The following is a 16,289-nucleotide window of genomic DNA, read 5'->3' on the forward strand; positions in this document are numbered from 1 at the left end:
TTTTTTCCATCACTGTCAGAAAGCAAGCGATTCTAGATAATTTACAAGAACTTTCAAGATGCAATAGTAGCTCTAACTAAAAGAAGGGAAAATAAATCCAGCAGAGACCCAGACAAGTCAGTTTAATGCTCCAAGGTATTTTAATCAGACACACTCAGGGTTCTTCACCAAAAAAAGACTTCTGAATGTTATTCTTCCTTTTGTACCTAGGGAACCTGACTGAAATAGATTAAATAACTTGCACAAGGACACTCAAAGCCTACGTAATGTCTGATCAGGGTTCTACCTTCTGACTGCTACTGCTGAGTCCTAACAACTCCCTCTTTCCTCTGCAAAACTGCAGGCTTCAGCAAACAAAGCATTCCTTATAACTAATTGGTATTACATGGAAACTCAACTGCTCTTATTTACAAAACTACAGATTTATGTCAAGCAAAGCCAATTATGCTTAATGTTTAAACTATTGCAGGTGTTCAATGACATTGTTGCTAGGCAGTAGAAGTGAAATTGCTCTTTTAATGCATCTTGTTCCAACTGGGAGCATGTGTTTTATCATCAGTGCAAACTTAACAGATGGAGATATTAATCCTCTCCAGCGGGCTTTCTTCACCCTTCCTCACTCAGAATGGTGTCCCACACATTTAGACTTAGTAACTGAGGTGCTCAATGAACTGTCTGGGACAGACCTTGTATTTTTTGTATGTGCATACATAAATACAGTATAGAACACATGAATACAGTAGAAAATATGCATTTAAACCTTAAACACCCCCCGACCGGTACCAGCAGTAATCAGCAATACACATGCCTATTCAAAGTTAGTAATGACCTCTGCTGAGCACAGCCTCTACTCAAGTACCTATAACCAGAGCCAGTAGACAGCACCAAAGTCAAAACCACATCAACAGAGTCCTTTATACTAATTTCACTGTGTTCTGGGACAAGATTCAGAAAATTTAGCCAGCACTCAAACAACAAAACTGAACTGTGATGTTTGTGGTCACTCCTAACGTCACCTGAAGTTTGAAAAACTGTAATTCCTTATGGTGAAGACTAAAACATGTAAAAGCAACATCACAGATGAGCTCAAACACAGGCAATCAAATCTGAACGTTTTTTGTCTCCCATGAAAACTGCCACAGATCAATAAAATGCTGAATAAAAGAAGGCTATTCTAACATTCTCCAGCTGCTTATTGCATTATTCCATATGCACATACATCTCCTTATTTTTTCTGTCTCCTCGTTTTGCTAATGTATTAAACCAGATGTGAAAAAGCAGCTTCTTTTAAAGTTAAGACCAAACTGAAGAGTCCTTTCTACTAATTTTACTGTGTGCTGGTAAAAGGAAAAAAAATTACTAGGTGTTAAAAGCATCTCCAGCCCAGTTATACTCACTGGCTCAAACATTAGATGTTACCATTTTATACATAGTAGTAGTACTTTTGTGTGTAAACTCTCAAGTGCATCGACAGAGACCACATACCTCTTGTCAGCAGACTCCAGCCAGCATCTTTCAGCATTTCCATACCAACACAAAGGTCAAGTCAGGTATTCAGGACTTTCTCACTTTTTCCTTATGGAAAGAAACTAGAAGTTTCCACAGTTAAAGCTAAGTTTATCACAATACAAATAGCATTTAGAGAATAATACCTTACAAGCAGATAACTGTCAGGTGGGATCGACAGATCTACTCAAATATGTGGAAATTAGTCTGCCTCCCACTCTCCGGTGCCCTCGAAGACTAGGTCCTTCAGCTTTTCGCTGCCTCTCCCTGTCACAGTCCCAGCACAGTTTATCCAGTCTTTTTTGGAGAAAGAGGCTGTCTCTTGCTGGCAGGGCAAGAACCAGGGCAATGCAAGCAGACCAAAATCATCACTTGTTACAGGGCAAACAGAGTTGTACACTCAGCTCTGCCATCAAGGCGTCACGTCCCACACTAGTCAGAAAGCATATCTTTGACACATATAACAGTTTCAGATGAACTTGTATGAAGATATATTTACTTCTTCCATCTCCACCAGTGCATCCTTGGATCGTATTCTTTTTTACCACTGAGGAATATATTAAACAAGATCCACAAAAAAAGCAAAATTGCTTCCAGGTGGCTACCTCCCCTTTCTACAATATCTGCTGCCATGTGGGCAACAGGTCCCTCAGCCCCCTTGTAGCTCTTCTGCTGACCCCGGCTCTTCATCTTCACAAGTTATTTCTCATGGGATGTGTCAAATGCTCTACTGAAGTTAAGGCAGATCATCTTTACTATGTTTTGTTTAGAAAATGAGTTCTCATTACACACCAACATTAAGAGGGTCTGGCAAATCTACCTTTGATACATCTGTGCGGCATTTTATTCAATATTCCTTTTATCTCATGAATTTAAATATTCTTTTTAAATTAAAACCCCAAACAAAATACAAACAAAACAAACCTAACCTTAAATACTAGTGAAATCAAACTAACGGCTTCTGACTGCCTTCCTTTCTACTTCTTAGATGTATTTACTATGTTTTGCTCCCCTTCCTGCAACTCCCAACCCAAACATACGACATTAAATACAGTTAAAGGGGGAGAAATGATTTCCTGTACCAACTCTTTCATAGTTTCAGCTCACAAACTACCCCGTGTCACGTCAGTGCATTATATTCCTTTAATGTAGTTTCTCTTGTGATAGAGCATTGCTCAAATCTAGCAAGCATTCTGGTTTGACTGAGACTTCCAATATAAGCATCTTGGTATCACGGTGCTCCTTTAGTTTTTGGGTTCAATATGTTTCTTCAGCACATAGAAACCCCACTTGTATCCTCACTCTTTTTATTAATACCACTTAAAAAAATATATTAAGTGCTAAATTAGTATAACTTGCAATATTCAAGTGAGCCAACTTGGGGAATGTTTAACACTGTTTAGTTTTTTAAAGTGGAATGCGTTTTACTAATAATTTTTCCCCTTTTTCCAACTGCATCTACTTTCCCTAGTCTTTTTTTCCTAATTGTCTTTACCCCCTTCAACTGGGTTAGTAAGTTTGGTGTAAATAAATTCTAATATCCAGTTGTTCTAGTCACAATTTTCTGCAAGTAATCCTTTAGGAATGACACATCTCACTGTGCTTCTGCAAATAAAAGACTAGATACCCCAGCATAAATGTTTCATGACATACTTTATGGACTTAATACCAATATGTAGTTTGTAACATATTTTTGGTAGATCTCAAAGCAGTTTTGCAAAGAAGGTTAGTACAGCTCCATCCATTTTACTGACAGGGAAACTAAAGTAAAGAAGCAACTTGCTGGAGGCTGTGTAGCAGATAAGTAGAAAAGACTAGAATATCACAAAAATCTTTTCAAGTATCAACCAGGCAATACCAGACTCCAGAAATATTTTTAAATTACACTGTCACAAAGTAATTTACTAAATGAATGTGTATCTGAATTAACTCTGAACCATTTCTAAGTACAAATACATGTGGATACCTGTCTATTTCCCTATAGATATTAAAAGCCTTTATCCATCAGCCATGCCAAGCAGCGAGCTCTCTTTGCCCTCGATGTGCATTATGACCGTGCAAGCACCCTACAAAGCCAAATCCTATGATGACTGTTATTTTGCAAACTTAAAAATAACATTATTTTCCTAAGGTAATTAATAAATACATTACTTTAAGTACGCTAGGCAGTTTACCATTAGAAAGCTGCTTGATAGCACAATCAAAATTTAGTCAAACAAGGGTGAAATTTTATCAGTTTTTCTCCATGGGAGACAAAATGGGAGATCTTTCCAGGACACTACTATAATGCTTGATGGCTTTTCCACCCTTCAAAAGCTTTTCTTCAGGAAGACTTGCTCTGAATTCATTGGTGTATTTCTGATTCAGATTGTTGTATCTGAGGAGGAGGACAGAGAAAGAAAATACTAAAATAATTATCCTTTCTGGTATTAGTTTCACTTACTGTTTATTAGGTAATATTTTGCAAGTTATAGTGCCTTCTGAGTTCTGAACTTCTAAGCAGCCAAAAAATTGGGTAGTGATATATGTTTTCCTAGAACCTTTAAGGAGGATAAAATATGCCAAATGGGATGCAAGTATCAATAACAGCTGTACTGTGTCATTTTAAACAAATTTAAAAAAGAAACATGTTACTTTCCCCTCAGACAAATCCTAGTGTATTTTTTTCTAATTCAGAGTTTTAAAGCCTGATTTCCCCCACCACTAAATCAGTGTTTGTCTGAATAGCTCTCACCCTATTTCTACCCTCTGGGAGAATTCTTTTCCAGCAGAAAATTAAGGAATTACATTTGATCTGAAAAAACATATTTCACGTAGGTTTTGATTGTCTTATTGAAAAGTGGCGTACACCTTGATTTTGAAGTGAAATAAAATTTTAGAAAACTTTTTTTAGGTCAAAGATTTCCTCAAAAAACATTATTTTTTGCAAAATTGCGTTGCACTCAATGAATTTTATAGCCACTTTTTGACAATTAAAACCTTTTAATTCTCAGAAGTAAAAGTCACAAATGAAAATTTCATTTTACAGAAGAATAAAATCCTATTTTACAAGAGGAAGACAAAGTACATGCAGGAGAAACATCTCTAGTCATGACTCAGGTCATATGTAAAAGAAGAGAATCAAGAGCTAGCCACTGGAATAAATGGCCACTTGTGTCTTAGGTTGCACTGAAAGATTGACAAGACAAAAAAATTGACAAGACACTATGGTAATCTTTGCTGCTGCAAAGTTAATGCTATTGTAACAGGAAAAGCAGTATTTTTCTCAGGAGTTCTAGAAGTACACTGCCCTTGGAAATCTATTGCTGTCATTATCAAATCACTACACTTCACCAAGGTTTCTGAAGGATTTCCTTCAGAAATCCCAGTGTCTAAGAGAGAATGCCACTCACACATGACCCTTCCCACTCATGGTGACACAGGTTGTTTCCCTCCCTGTTCTTGACTATGAGTATTACTTATGACCCTGACAATGGGAAACTAACTGTGATTAAACATTCCGGAATACAGGAGGCAGGCCAACTTTCAAACCACCCTGGATGTAAAAGGGGATTGCAGTTGTGAGTTCCTTACATTTTATAGGCAATACCCAGGCACAAAACCTAGGCTCTGTAGGTGCCTAGGTGGCATAAAACTGATTCCTGTGCATGGGCTAACAGAGCAATTCCATTGCCTCCAGTAAAAAGTTGCTTTTATCTCATTGTCCAGTAGATTATAAGAAAATATTTCAGGGTTATTATGTTGAAACCACTGTACACAGCATTAACCAGTAACAGCCTGCTCTTTTCTTGCAACCCCTTCACCTAACGTCCTACACTAAAGGTGCAAGCTTGCCAAGACAACAGTGCTTGCTATATATTGGTACAAAGCAAAGTGCAGGGTAGGTCAGTCCCATGATCAAGGTGTCTTGGTGTTGTCAGCTAAACTGCATGCCAACATATTTAAATCCTTCTCTAAGGAACTGGACACTTTTCTTTCTTCAAGATATTTTCTTACTAATAAAACCCCTTAAATACTTAAGGTTGATTATATTTTTTTACCTTTCCACAGAATTGCTACTGTGAAATCTCTCTCCTCAGATCAGGCAGATCAGAAATACTGAAGTCTGAATGGTAACATACGATCTATCACTACCAATTCTGTTACACACTAGTTTACATGTTTTGCGGGAATTTTTACCCATATCTATAAATGAAACACCAAGCTTTCTTTTTCTCACACATACCTGTGTGCAATGGTCCAGAAACCCAGGGTGTTCACCATCATTAGGGAAGCCAAGAAGAAGAAGAATCTCTCCAATTTACCTTCATGCAGCAAGTGTGGAAACCAGTTGCCTGGCAAAGCAGACATGTGAAGTAGAATTAGTTTACCTTCCAGAGTCAGACATGGTTCATGTGAAAGACATAAAGATAACTTTGTGCAAGACACAATAACAGCAGGTGCTTTGAACCCCCCCGTAGCTGTTTACACAGACTTCATTCTCACAGCATATATGGGGTTTTTTGAGTACTTTGCTCCTGTTCTGTAGACAGACAATAGAGATCTAGAGAAACTAAAGAACTTTCATCAAATCTGAAGTGTACTGGAAAACCTAACTCTGCACAGCTACTACTGTAATGAGTGGGCTATTTTCCCTCTATATAATCCTGTGCATATAGCTAAATGAACGCCAAATGTGAAAATTTTAGGTAGAGCTAAAGTGGTCTGTAGAAATCTTTATTCACATCCTTCATGCTTTTAACAGGCCCTTCTAAAGGGTGTGCATGGAAGGAAGCAAACCCAAAAACAAAACTAAAAATATGCATAAAGGGCATTTGTTCAGTGCCTTGGATGGTGCTCCATTATCAAGATTCTACCTGACATTTTACTTTACCTTTTTTTACAGCTGCCTTTAGCTGTAAGTCTGCAACGTGTCCTTGTCCAGCACAGAGCATTTAATTGCATGAACCAAACATTTTTCTACCAAGGCTTTTAGCAATAGTGTCTGGGACATTTTGGCAGCTTAAACTCTCAGCAGAGGACAGTACCACCTATATACACCCAGTCTTCCCTGACTCTATTCTCGCATGCTTTAGTTTGGAAATGTACTGCTTTCAATGTTGTCCGTTGCAACCAGTCTGAAAACAAGCTCAGGTGGTAAAATAACTGTGGAAATGAAGATGGTTGAAAAGAACGCCAGCACAGCCAGTCTGCCTTTGAAGAAAATCAGTACCTGAAGTATCATAATCAACTACAGCAAAAACATAAAACCAAGGTGAAAAAGAAGTTACAGTAGATACAGAAATTGAGAGAGCTCTACAGCGCTGTAACATCCTTTTACATTATTTGGGAATACAGAATATTTATTGCTTTGAAGAAGAAAGAGACTTTCTTCATTAGCAAGTAGTGAAGTGCAGTAGGAGCAAATACAGAGCATGAAACAGCTGGTGCTGGGAACGTGATGTGCACACTATACACAGCTCAGGTAGGGGGTCACATCAGACCAGTTCCCGCTAACAGCTGGAACACATCAGGCACAAGCATTTTTTTTTGGTTAAGTTGCATCCTAAAGAATGAAGTTTTTTGTTCTCCAAGATCATTCTGTGATACAAATCAGAGATCAGGAGGTTCAGGTCAAAAGCACACTCCTGACCTGAACTAAAACACCAGCATCAATGTGGCCTTTCTTTGCTCCTTAGAAGTCTGGTATCAAATCCTACCCATCTGAACAGAGTGGTTATTCACCTCTTGAACAACCTAAAAGGGAGAGGAAGAAAAACAGCCTTCTTTGCCATTGTTGTGCTTTACAAACTTGATAGCCTTAACTGATCTTTTGGCCACTAATGCCATCTTTAGCTATCAAATGCTGCTCTTAGTTTGTTCAAATTTTCTATTTGAAGAGATAGAGCTGCTCCATAGCCCAGGGGAGCCACCAGTTACAGGATTACACACATACCCTTCCCCCCCCCCCATATATTTACATTTTTCTCTTTCCTCCACATCTTCTTAGAGATGTAAACACATTTCTTCCTAAAGCAGCTACCTTTAACAGTCCCCAGATTAACACAGAACAACTGCCATCATCGTAGCAGTTTTCCCTAACTCCTCCGCAGTTTGCTCCGTGCCAGGTTACCTTTCTGCCTGTCACAGAGCAGCACCACTTCACCCCTGCATGTATGATTCCTTTTGTAGCATTATCTCAGAGTGAATTCTAAACTGTATCATTTAACATTGTCAGTTGACTGAGCTCCTAGGTGCTATAACTTCATTTTAGTAGCTTATAAACTTTTACTGTCATAATTCACAATCAGGCAGTTTTTCATTTCACATCCCCCAGTGGCCAATAGAAGTCACGGGGAGAGTGTGTGTATCTGATGAAAGAGAAAACACGCAATGGGGTTCAGATCTACAGCTTGTCAAAGCAAAGTTCACACTGTCTGCTAGGTTATTCACGTGAGCTAAGCTAACTATATGAGCAGCAGGAATTTCCTAATGGAACAGCATTTACAATGGAACCTGAACCGAAATTATGTACTGAAAAACAGTGCTAAGCAATATTAAAAAGAAAAAAAAAAAAAAAAAGGAAAACAAGAAAAAAATTATCACCTTCTAAGAAAGCAGAGTAAACTGAACCTTTGAAACTTAGTACTACCATATTGAAGCACTGGAAATCAGAATGTTTGGTTTTAGCAGGGTAGGAGGGCAGCCTGGCAAGCAGATCAGGGTTTAGCCCCTACTTCACCACTGGTCTCCCCCATGGCTTGCGTCAAAGACCACTGCTCAGTCTCCTCAATTCTTCTTTTAGTAATTGCCAGTATTTAAACAGCGAGGCCAAGATAACAACACAAAACCTTTGGAAAGTCATGTATTATAAATGAGCCAGAGCATAGGCAAAGCCAAAATAAGACTGGGCATGGTAAGACTCCAGCTCCTATAGTGTGTGTGCTCTCTTTCTAGTTTACTGCTCTATCCAAAACAAGAAATAGGAGCCTGTCTTTCTCTTCCTTTCAGTAAGGGGCAACAATGTTTGTCAAGGGTGCCTTTCTCTACAGAGAAACAAGGGTGGTAGCAGTCCTAGAGATACCCAGACTATTATCCTACTGCCAATATGCATTTTCATCAGTGGATACAGCAAAGATTAATGTAACTATTTCCTATTTTCAGACAAAAATATTTCCCATTTTTGTTTTTCCTCTTCTTTTTAAATGGAATTTGGTTTTCCATGAGAGAGGGGATAAACCTGGACTACATTTACTTCTGCTTACGCTTACTGCACCGAGAATCCTCTGCTGGCAGGAAGCCTTGGGAGAGCAGTCATGGCTGTTGAAACATCAATCATGTGTTTCAGGTAGCAAAACTTGCTTTAGATGCTTTCACCCTTTATCTGACTAACACCTTCCACAAGCTGCCTACACACTCCAGCACTCTCCACTGACTGTGCTTGGGGTTCATATTTTTAGGATTTTACCCTTAGCCATGAATGTCAGGATCTTACGGGTAATGAGTGTGTTTTTGCTGAAGTACTACTCTGTTTGAAGTGGCCAGCAGTTTCTCATCCTTGAATCAGCATGCAATATGCTAACAATACATCTACCCTCAAAAGACACTGCCTTTGGGTTCTGTCAATCCTTTACTTTTCTATGGAGATTGCCAACAGAAGTGCCAATTACAAGGTTGGTTTGTCACATAGATAATTGCTCACTGGGAATTAACTTTCTACAACAAGCTCCTGATTTCCATTTTTATTCCAACAATGGAAATACTTTGTAGCATGAATCACTGCAGAGAATCATAAGTTTCCTTTAGTTCTGCATACTTTTAAGAGCCTTTTCTTATTGGTTAGAGGTGAATTGGTTATGCATTTTGTGGCAAATTTAGAACAAATTAGAAGATTACGTCTAGGCAGTCAATTCCTCAAGACTGCTATACTGTACGTTGTTGAAATAAAGCACCTGGAAAACTTTCACTAACATTTTCCAATCCTATTGGTTTTGCTTCAAAAAGCTCAGGTAGTATAAGAAGAAAGAATATTATACAACACCAAGAGAACACACCTGATCCTACCCACACAAGCAAAAAAGCTGGCGAAGCACAAATTAAGACACAGACAAAAACATAATTTCCTGGGCTGCTTCTTGTGGGCGATGGCAGTGGCAAACTTCTGGCAATATTAGCCATCATGGAAGAAGTGGAAAGGGCCGTAAACCAGTCTTTGATAAATACTAGTGTACAAAAGTGATGTGGTTTAGTGGTGGACTTCGCAGATGTGGGGTAATAATTGGACTTGATGATCTCAAAGGTCATTTCTAACTTAGCTGCTTCTATGATTCTAAGGTGTCTGCTACTATGATGGCTCTCTTGGAGCTCTCAAGGGATTCACAAAAAAGCCCAAAGTTGCACAGGAAGGCAATTTGTTTACTGAACACCACCATTGTATTTTAGTATTGGGAAAACAGAAGACAAAGCAAAACAGTCACACGCCAGAAATTAGATTCCAATATTTTTAGAGGTATTCTGCAACCTAGACTACGATTATAGAAAAATTTAATTCATATCTTATGAATGGATTGTATTGCCTTCCGTAAGTTCATCAAGTTAGTGCCCATATATTTAGTGTTTAATCATATCGAAATTAAAGCCTCAGTCTGCCTCTAATCCTTATTAGCTAAGTAGGCACCAGTGGACACCACCATCTGGACTGCAAGAACTATCCTCTAGCTTTATCATCTTTGGTATTTAAAATCACACAAGGCTCCAAACTAGAGGGAAAACAAATTAAAATGAAAAAAGCAAAACCAAAAGAAAACCCACAAAACTAACCCCAGTTCTCTGAATACGAGCAGGTAAAGTTGTGTCGGGGGCACTTTCCTTCCTCTGACCTTTTTTTTTGCCCTTGTCTTTCTTACATATTTACATTAATATTTTTAGAGAAATGTATTCTGAAATGATTGGCATAGGAGGACAGGTTTTGTCTTGCATCTTCTACCGTTAAAATGTTAGGAGAAGTAAAAGATCCAAAAGAAAGCAGTTTCCCAGCTTGTACTGAAAATATCACTGTCACCCGTCATCTGTTTGCACTCGTCAGATTTTTTTAAAAAAGTCTTATTTTATCATATTCACACCATCCTCCATAGATGTGTTAAAAATGATTAATGCAGCTTTGACTGTGACTGATATCTGATCAACTTTGCCAATAAAAACCCAAATAAAATTCTAAACTAGTGACATGAAATAGGATATTAAAATGTTTAAATTTTGTCAACACCCTCTGTGCCTCAGCACTTCGAAATACACACTGGAGGATCTACTTCACAGTATCCTGAATTGTTTCATGGAAAAACATGGTCTCATTGCTTAGAGATGAGAGAACCAGAAATAGTCTTGGCTCAGGTTTTAGTGAAATGAGAACCGTGGGACAAGTCAAAAGCACCCATAGCCTAAGAGCTCCACACCGAGCCTTGTTAAACCTTACAAAACCTTACATAAACACTATCATTATCTTTCAGTGAAAGAAAAAGAAATTTGTTTTTTTTCGATATAAATATATTAGTTCAGCTATTTTTGGAGGAGAGAGGAGGCAAAGAAATAATTCTATAAATTGTTCAGATACCAAGTGCCTCACAAGCTCTTTAAACAGAGTTGAAAAAATAAAAAAATCAAATGTAGTAAGAGCTTAATTTGTGTCATTTGACTTTAATTTTACCGAATTCTAAGGCAGCTCACAATTTTATTTGCTGAAGCACTGTCATCTTTAGAATGTTCAATAGGTAACCATTAGGTTTTATAAATTAACAAATAGTTGTTTTGCTGATCTTAAGCTTTGCATCACAAGCATCAAAGAACACTGTAAGAAGCACAATGGAAAAGTCTGGAAAAGTAGAGACGGAAGAAAATAATTTTGTATATAACATTTCCTATCAAAATAGGAGAAAACCAAAACCAAGCCTAAATACCCCTTTGGTTTTTGTTATAGTATAACCAGCTCCAGAAGTCTGAACCCATGCCTGCTTTGATTTACAAGTCAGAGAGTCAAAAGTCTAGCTGGGATGAGTAGAAGAGTACTTCAAATCTTCAGTGAGAAGTGTTGAAACACAACAGAATGCCAGGTTGGATGGGGCTTTGAGAAACCTGGCGTAGTGGAGAGTGTCCCTGCCCACGACAGGTGGGTTGGAACTAGATGATCTTTAAGGTCCCTTCCAACCCAAACCATTCTTTGATTCTAAGAAACAGGAATATCTCCATTGTTTACAAGTTGTGAATTCCATGAGTTGTGGTCACTTGGAATAATTAATCCCATTCATGCAGGGAACAGTGGGAAAGAGATACCCAGTGAGATTCCACTTATTTTTAGAAATAAAATGTGAGAGCCCAATAATATGTTGTTTACATACTAATAGGGAAAATAATCTTTAATGCTTCTAACTAGAGCAACAGAGCAAATATTGAACATTTTTCACTGTATTTTCTCTAAAGCTTTTAAAGTTTTGCAGAAAACTTCTCCTATTTAGGGGCTTATTTGGATTAATTACAGCACTTTAATCTGAATACACACTGCCACTGAGTCCCTTGGAAATTTAAGAGTGACTTTTGCTCAGGACAATGGAATGGTCAATTCCATCTATAGGAAGAGCAGGCCTGACAAATAAAGCCTTAAGTTATAACTTTTTTCTTCTAAAGCTAGGTAGAGCAGTTTGGCACTTGATTTCATAAAAGGGATAATATTATAGCCAGGAAAAATTTTCGGTTTGCTCAAAAATCCTAAGCAAAAGAGGTTAGAACATGACAACTGCAGTCTGTGGAGAACATGGAGAATTCAGTCTTTTTGGTCCTAGCCAGGATAAAAATGTGAAGCTTCTGATAAAACAGTATTTCTGGCAAGAAATAAACATTTTCTTTTTGAATCAATTAAATGTTTTCATACAGACTTACAGAAAAAGAATAAATCAGCTTGATTTAAAATTAGACAAAAAACTACCAAATTACAAGCCAAATGCAAAAATTTATTTCCTCTATTGCTTTGTATAAAAATAATCTTAAAAGAATAAATTACATATATAGTAACACAACATAGGCAAAATGTTTTGACGCTGACATTATGCTTAAGTATTTTATAAAAATGCAATTATACCCAAAGTTAAATTGCAGTAAATAATGTCAATTTCAACTTTATCAAAATTAATAATTTCCATACTTTTGGGGAAAGCGGAATCAAAAAAGTCAGCAATGCAGTCTTTCTTGAAGTGTTAGTTTCATTGAACCCATATTACCCGGTGGAAAAAATAACATCTATTTTACTGGGGGACACTCAAGAAGCTCTGCTCTCCACACTGGATGCCTTGGTATTTAATAGTTCTTTGTTAGATTCATCTGGGTAAGAATTCCTGGGTTTTACCCATCTCTAGGTGATGTTTTTATACCTCATAATAAAACTGTAATTGAATTGTCAACTTAAAACCATTAATTTGTTCAGATCTTGCAAGTAGGAACTAAAATTTGTCATGCTTTCAAAAAAAATTCACTTCCCCTTGTTTTTTAAATTACATGGTTCTTTATGTAGGAAAGAGAAGAACCCAAAACTTAACCATGAGCAGTAACAAAATTCTGCAACTGTGGTAACTGTAATGGCGTCATGCATTAGGGACAGCAGTTGTGCTCTATAAAAGAGCAGCTCTCTATAGCACAATAACAACGAAGCTTATCAATGGAAAGCAACTTTAGAAGTACTTCTTCTGCAAGAGGAGCTATTGCTGAATATGTGAACAAAGGGATCCTTGTCCTTTGGTTCAAGAACCCCAGTGTCTTACTTTTTAAATTTACTTATGAAACAAGTCTTTTTTTGTATTGAACAAAGATTCATCAGCAAAAGAAAAAAGACTTTAAGAAACTCTTGGCCTATCTTGAAAGTCAGCAACCCAGATAAATCTCCAGTTCAGGGCTTAACCTAAATATTCCTCAAAAGGCTGAATGTGAAATAACTCCCTTACGAAAATAAAAGTTCTCTAGGAATCGTGGTAGCCATCTGCAAAAGGATAAAATCACAATTAGACTGCATTGTCACAGAATCTGTTTCTTCCAGTAGCTGGGCAAAGGGAGAGGTGTAAAGAAAGCAGAAAAGAAGTAGCAGCTCTAGGAGAACAAATTCCATAGACAGCTCTGAAACACTCAACCCAACCTCCTTTCCCCTATGATACTGTGGAACAAAAAGAAAGGCATGTCCTCCAATCTTCGAAGCACTAATCTTGCTCTCATGGCCAGAGGCTTCTACAGAAGCATGGCTAACATGAACGTACTTCTTCATGAACATAAAAAAAGTGCTTCCTAGACAATTTATTTTCTTGTCTTCCAGAACAGAAGTATAGAGATTGGAGGTGAGGGCTTCCTGCAAGATGCCATCCTCTAATTACTCCAACTATCAGAACTAAGATGACTCATTAAAATTGGATGAGTACAGCTGGAAGGCTATTTCCTATCTTAATTCCATCTTAATTGTGAGAGCAAATCAATAAAACTTTGGCATCCCCCTTAATTCTGCTGCCTAATTCTCCAAATCAATAATATTAAGAAAACTGCTCAGGATCACCAGTCATGAGCATATTCTTACCTTGAGAGCCTGCGTGGGCTGTCTGAACAAAGAAAGCTCCCATAAAGCAGCCAGCTCCATTAAAGAGAGTTAAAAAATGCATGGAAATCCCTCTCATTCTTTCTGGCACAAGCCAGAATGAAAGTAAGGAACCTTAGAAAAGAAGCAGATACAGAAACAGGTTAAAAAAAAAGAAAAAAGTAGTAAATTAGGGTAAAAGATAAGACAAAAAATCCAAAGTGCCTCTAATAAGAACTTTCCATATTTTACAGAGAACGTACTTGCTGCAGAAGGGCAGATATGTTAGTATGTACCCTATTAACAAAGGGTTACCTAAACTGCTTAAATTAATCTCCATAATAAACCATCTCACATACAACTATCAGTATTCCACAAGTATGTAAGGATCTTTCATCCAGACGGTTACTTTCACCTTGTAAAACCTCAGGCACAGCAAGACAAGAGAAACACCACCACAGTCATCAAGCGTGAAGACAGCAGATGTGATAGTTAACTGCAGGACAGCAGGACCTCTTATGCCAGAGCCAATGCAGCATGACCACTAGTAAATGCTTCCCAGATCTAGGGTTCTACCTTAATTTGGACAGCTACCTGGCTTTAACTTAAAGCTGGATAATGCTGCTCTTCCCCATAGAGCAACCCCCAAAGTTACTGGCATTTTTTTTTTTTCAGGTATTGTTCTTCACTTACTTGCCAGAAGATTTAAGCCAAAAGCAGCAACAGCTTTGGTGGCAAGAGGAAGCTGTAGCATTCTGTTGTAGCATGGATGACTATAAATAATCCCACCAGCTGTAATTTGGCTAAACTAGGTTACAGTAACAGTAAGTTTTTATGATAGCTGTTCTTTTTGAGTAACTTTTCCAATTATTAAACCCTCATGTTTCCTAATTTCACACCTTCAGCTCTGACCCACACTTGTTCTCTAATCCCCAGTGTCTCCCAGCCTGCTTTATTTGTTGAGTTTGAATGACCTCCAGCTTGAGAAACTTGTCAGCAGAGGATCCTATTTGGATGCTGAGTTGCCTGAAGCACTTCTAAATACAAATCAAACTTTGCAATCATTATCTTCCATCCTTTTTTAATTTGGATGCCCAAATGAGAGCTTTGGAAACATATTAAAGAAAAGGAAAAAAAAAATACCATGGGCAGTGGTTTTTTCTTATTCACAATAGGAACCAAAAGCCCGACGGCAAGAGAAAGCAGGTGAGCCTGGGACACCATCTGTAGGTACAACAGTACAGTCTGAAACATGGTACAGCCAGTGCCCTAGCTAATTTGAATCACTAAGAGCCTAAAAAGTTTTCGGTTATTCCTCCCTTCTAAAAGCAGGGGTGCAAAACATACATCCTGGCCAAATTCATCCTGGGTAATTGCATCCTACTCACCTAAATTACCCCTGCTGTTCCAATTGCATACTCCATTCCTCGCTTCTCCCACAGTGCTGCTGTGAACTATTAAACAGCTGCTGCATTTCACCCTAGAGACTATTGCATTTCAATCGGTGGGTGAAGTGATCCCCAATATATCCTTTAACTAACAGACCTGATTGTTATGAGACCTCCCATTTCAAAGTGTTTTGAGACTTGTTGATGGGCAGATGATATTCTTGCAGCACTTGATCAAATACTGCAAATCTGCTAACCCTTTGTAGGGCAAAGCAGTTCCAGTGCACTGGATGGCTTGGACACTTGGCAGTGTAATAGCTGCTGTGGCCTGCAGGCTGGCTTTCCTTCAACAACAGTCTCAGGCACTGGGGGGGGGGCAAATGTCTGCTAATGTTATCTCACAGGATGGAGGTGGTGGTGTTGTTGGGATTTTTTTGTGTGCGCGCTGTGGTATTTTTTCCAGAGGTTTTGGTTTTGCTTTTTAAATCATTGGGCTTGAAAAGAGTAATTTCCTAGTTTAAACCAAGCTAGGGTTACAAATTTAAGCTGTCAGAGGACTGTAATGTCTAACATTCTAACATTGTGGAGGAGAGCAATTATTTTATCATTGTTTTTATCTTATTTTCTAAAGACTACCTCAGTGCTAAGGAAACATTAAATGCTGATATTATTCTCAGGGATGCTCCTGCCACCTGAAGAACATGACTATATAAAACTCCTATCAACAAGATAATATATTGTATAAACACAATTTTAAGTATCAGAGCTCAAATGCAGATGAAGAGTTCAATATGCCAAATCTAGCTCCTCTAACCAAG

The 16,289-nt window shown here is 38.0% G+C and overlaps 1 protein-coding gene across 4 annotated transcripts in view; it reads right to left on the bottom strand.

Moving 5' to 3' along the window:
- Positions 1 to 3,140: 3,140 nt before the first annotated feature.
- Positions 3,141 to 16,289, bottom strand: part of SLC15A5 (solute carrier family 15 member 5) — a 35,572-nt gene continuing 22,423 nt past the window's right edge. For all 4 annotated transcript variants that reach the window (XM_065665148.1, XM_065665145.1, XM_065665146.1 and 1 more), the window contains exons 8-10: positions 14,087 to 14,218; positions 5,732 to 5,840; positions 3,141 to 3,883 (exon numbers count right to left, since the gene is read on the bottom strand). In XM_065665148.1, coding sequence (XP_065521220.1) covers positions 3,739 to 3,883; positions 5,732 to 5,840; positions 14,087 to 14,218 — 386 coding nt within the window. In that variant the 3' untranslated portion in view covers positions 3,141 to 3,738. The remainder of the gene's footprint in view (positions 3,884 to 5,731; positions 5,841 to 14,086; positions 14,219 to 16,289) is intronic.

The sequence above is a fragment of the Lathamus discolor genome, chromosome 1, assembly GCF_037157495.1.
Source record: "Lathamus discolor isolate bLatDis1 chromosome 1, bLatDis1.hap1, whole genome shotgun sequence".
Lineage (NCBI taxonomy): Eukaryota > Metazoa > Chordata > Aves > Psittaciformes > Psittacidae > Lathamus > Lathamus discolor.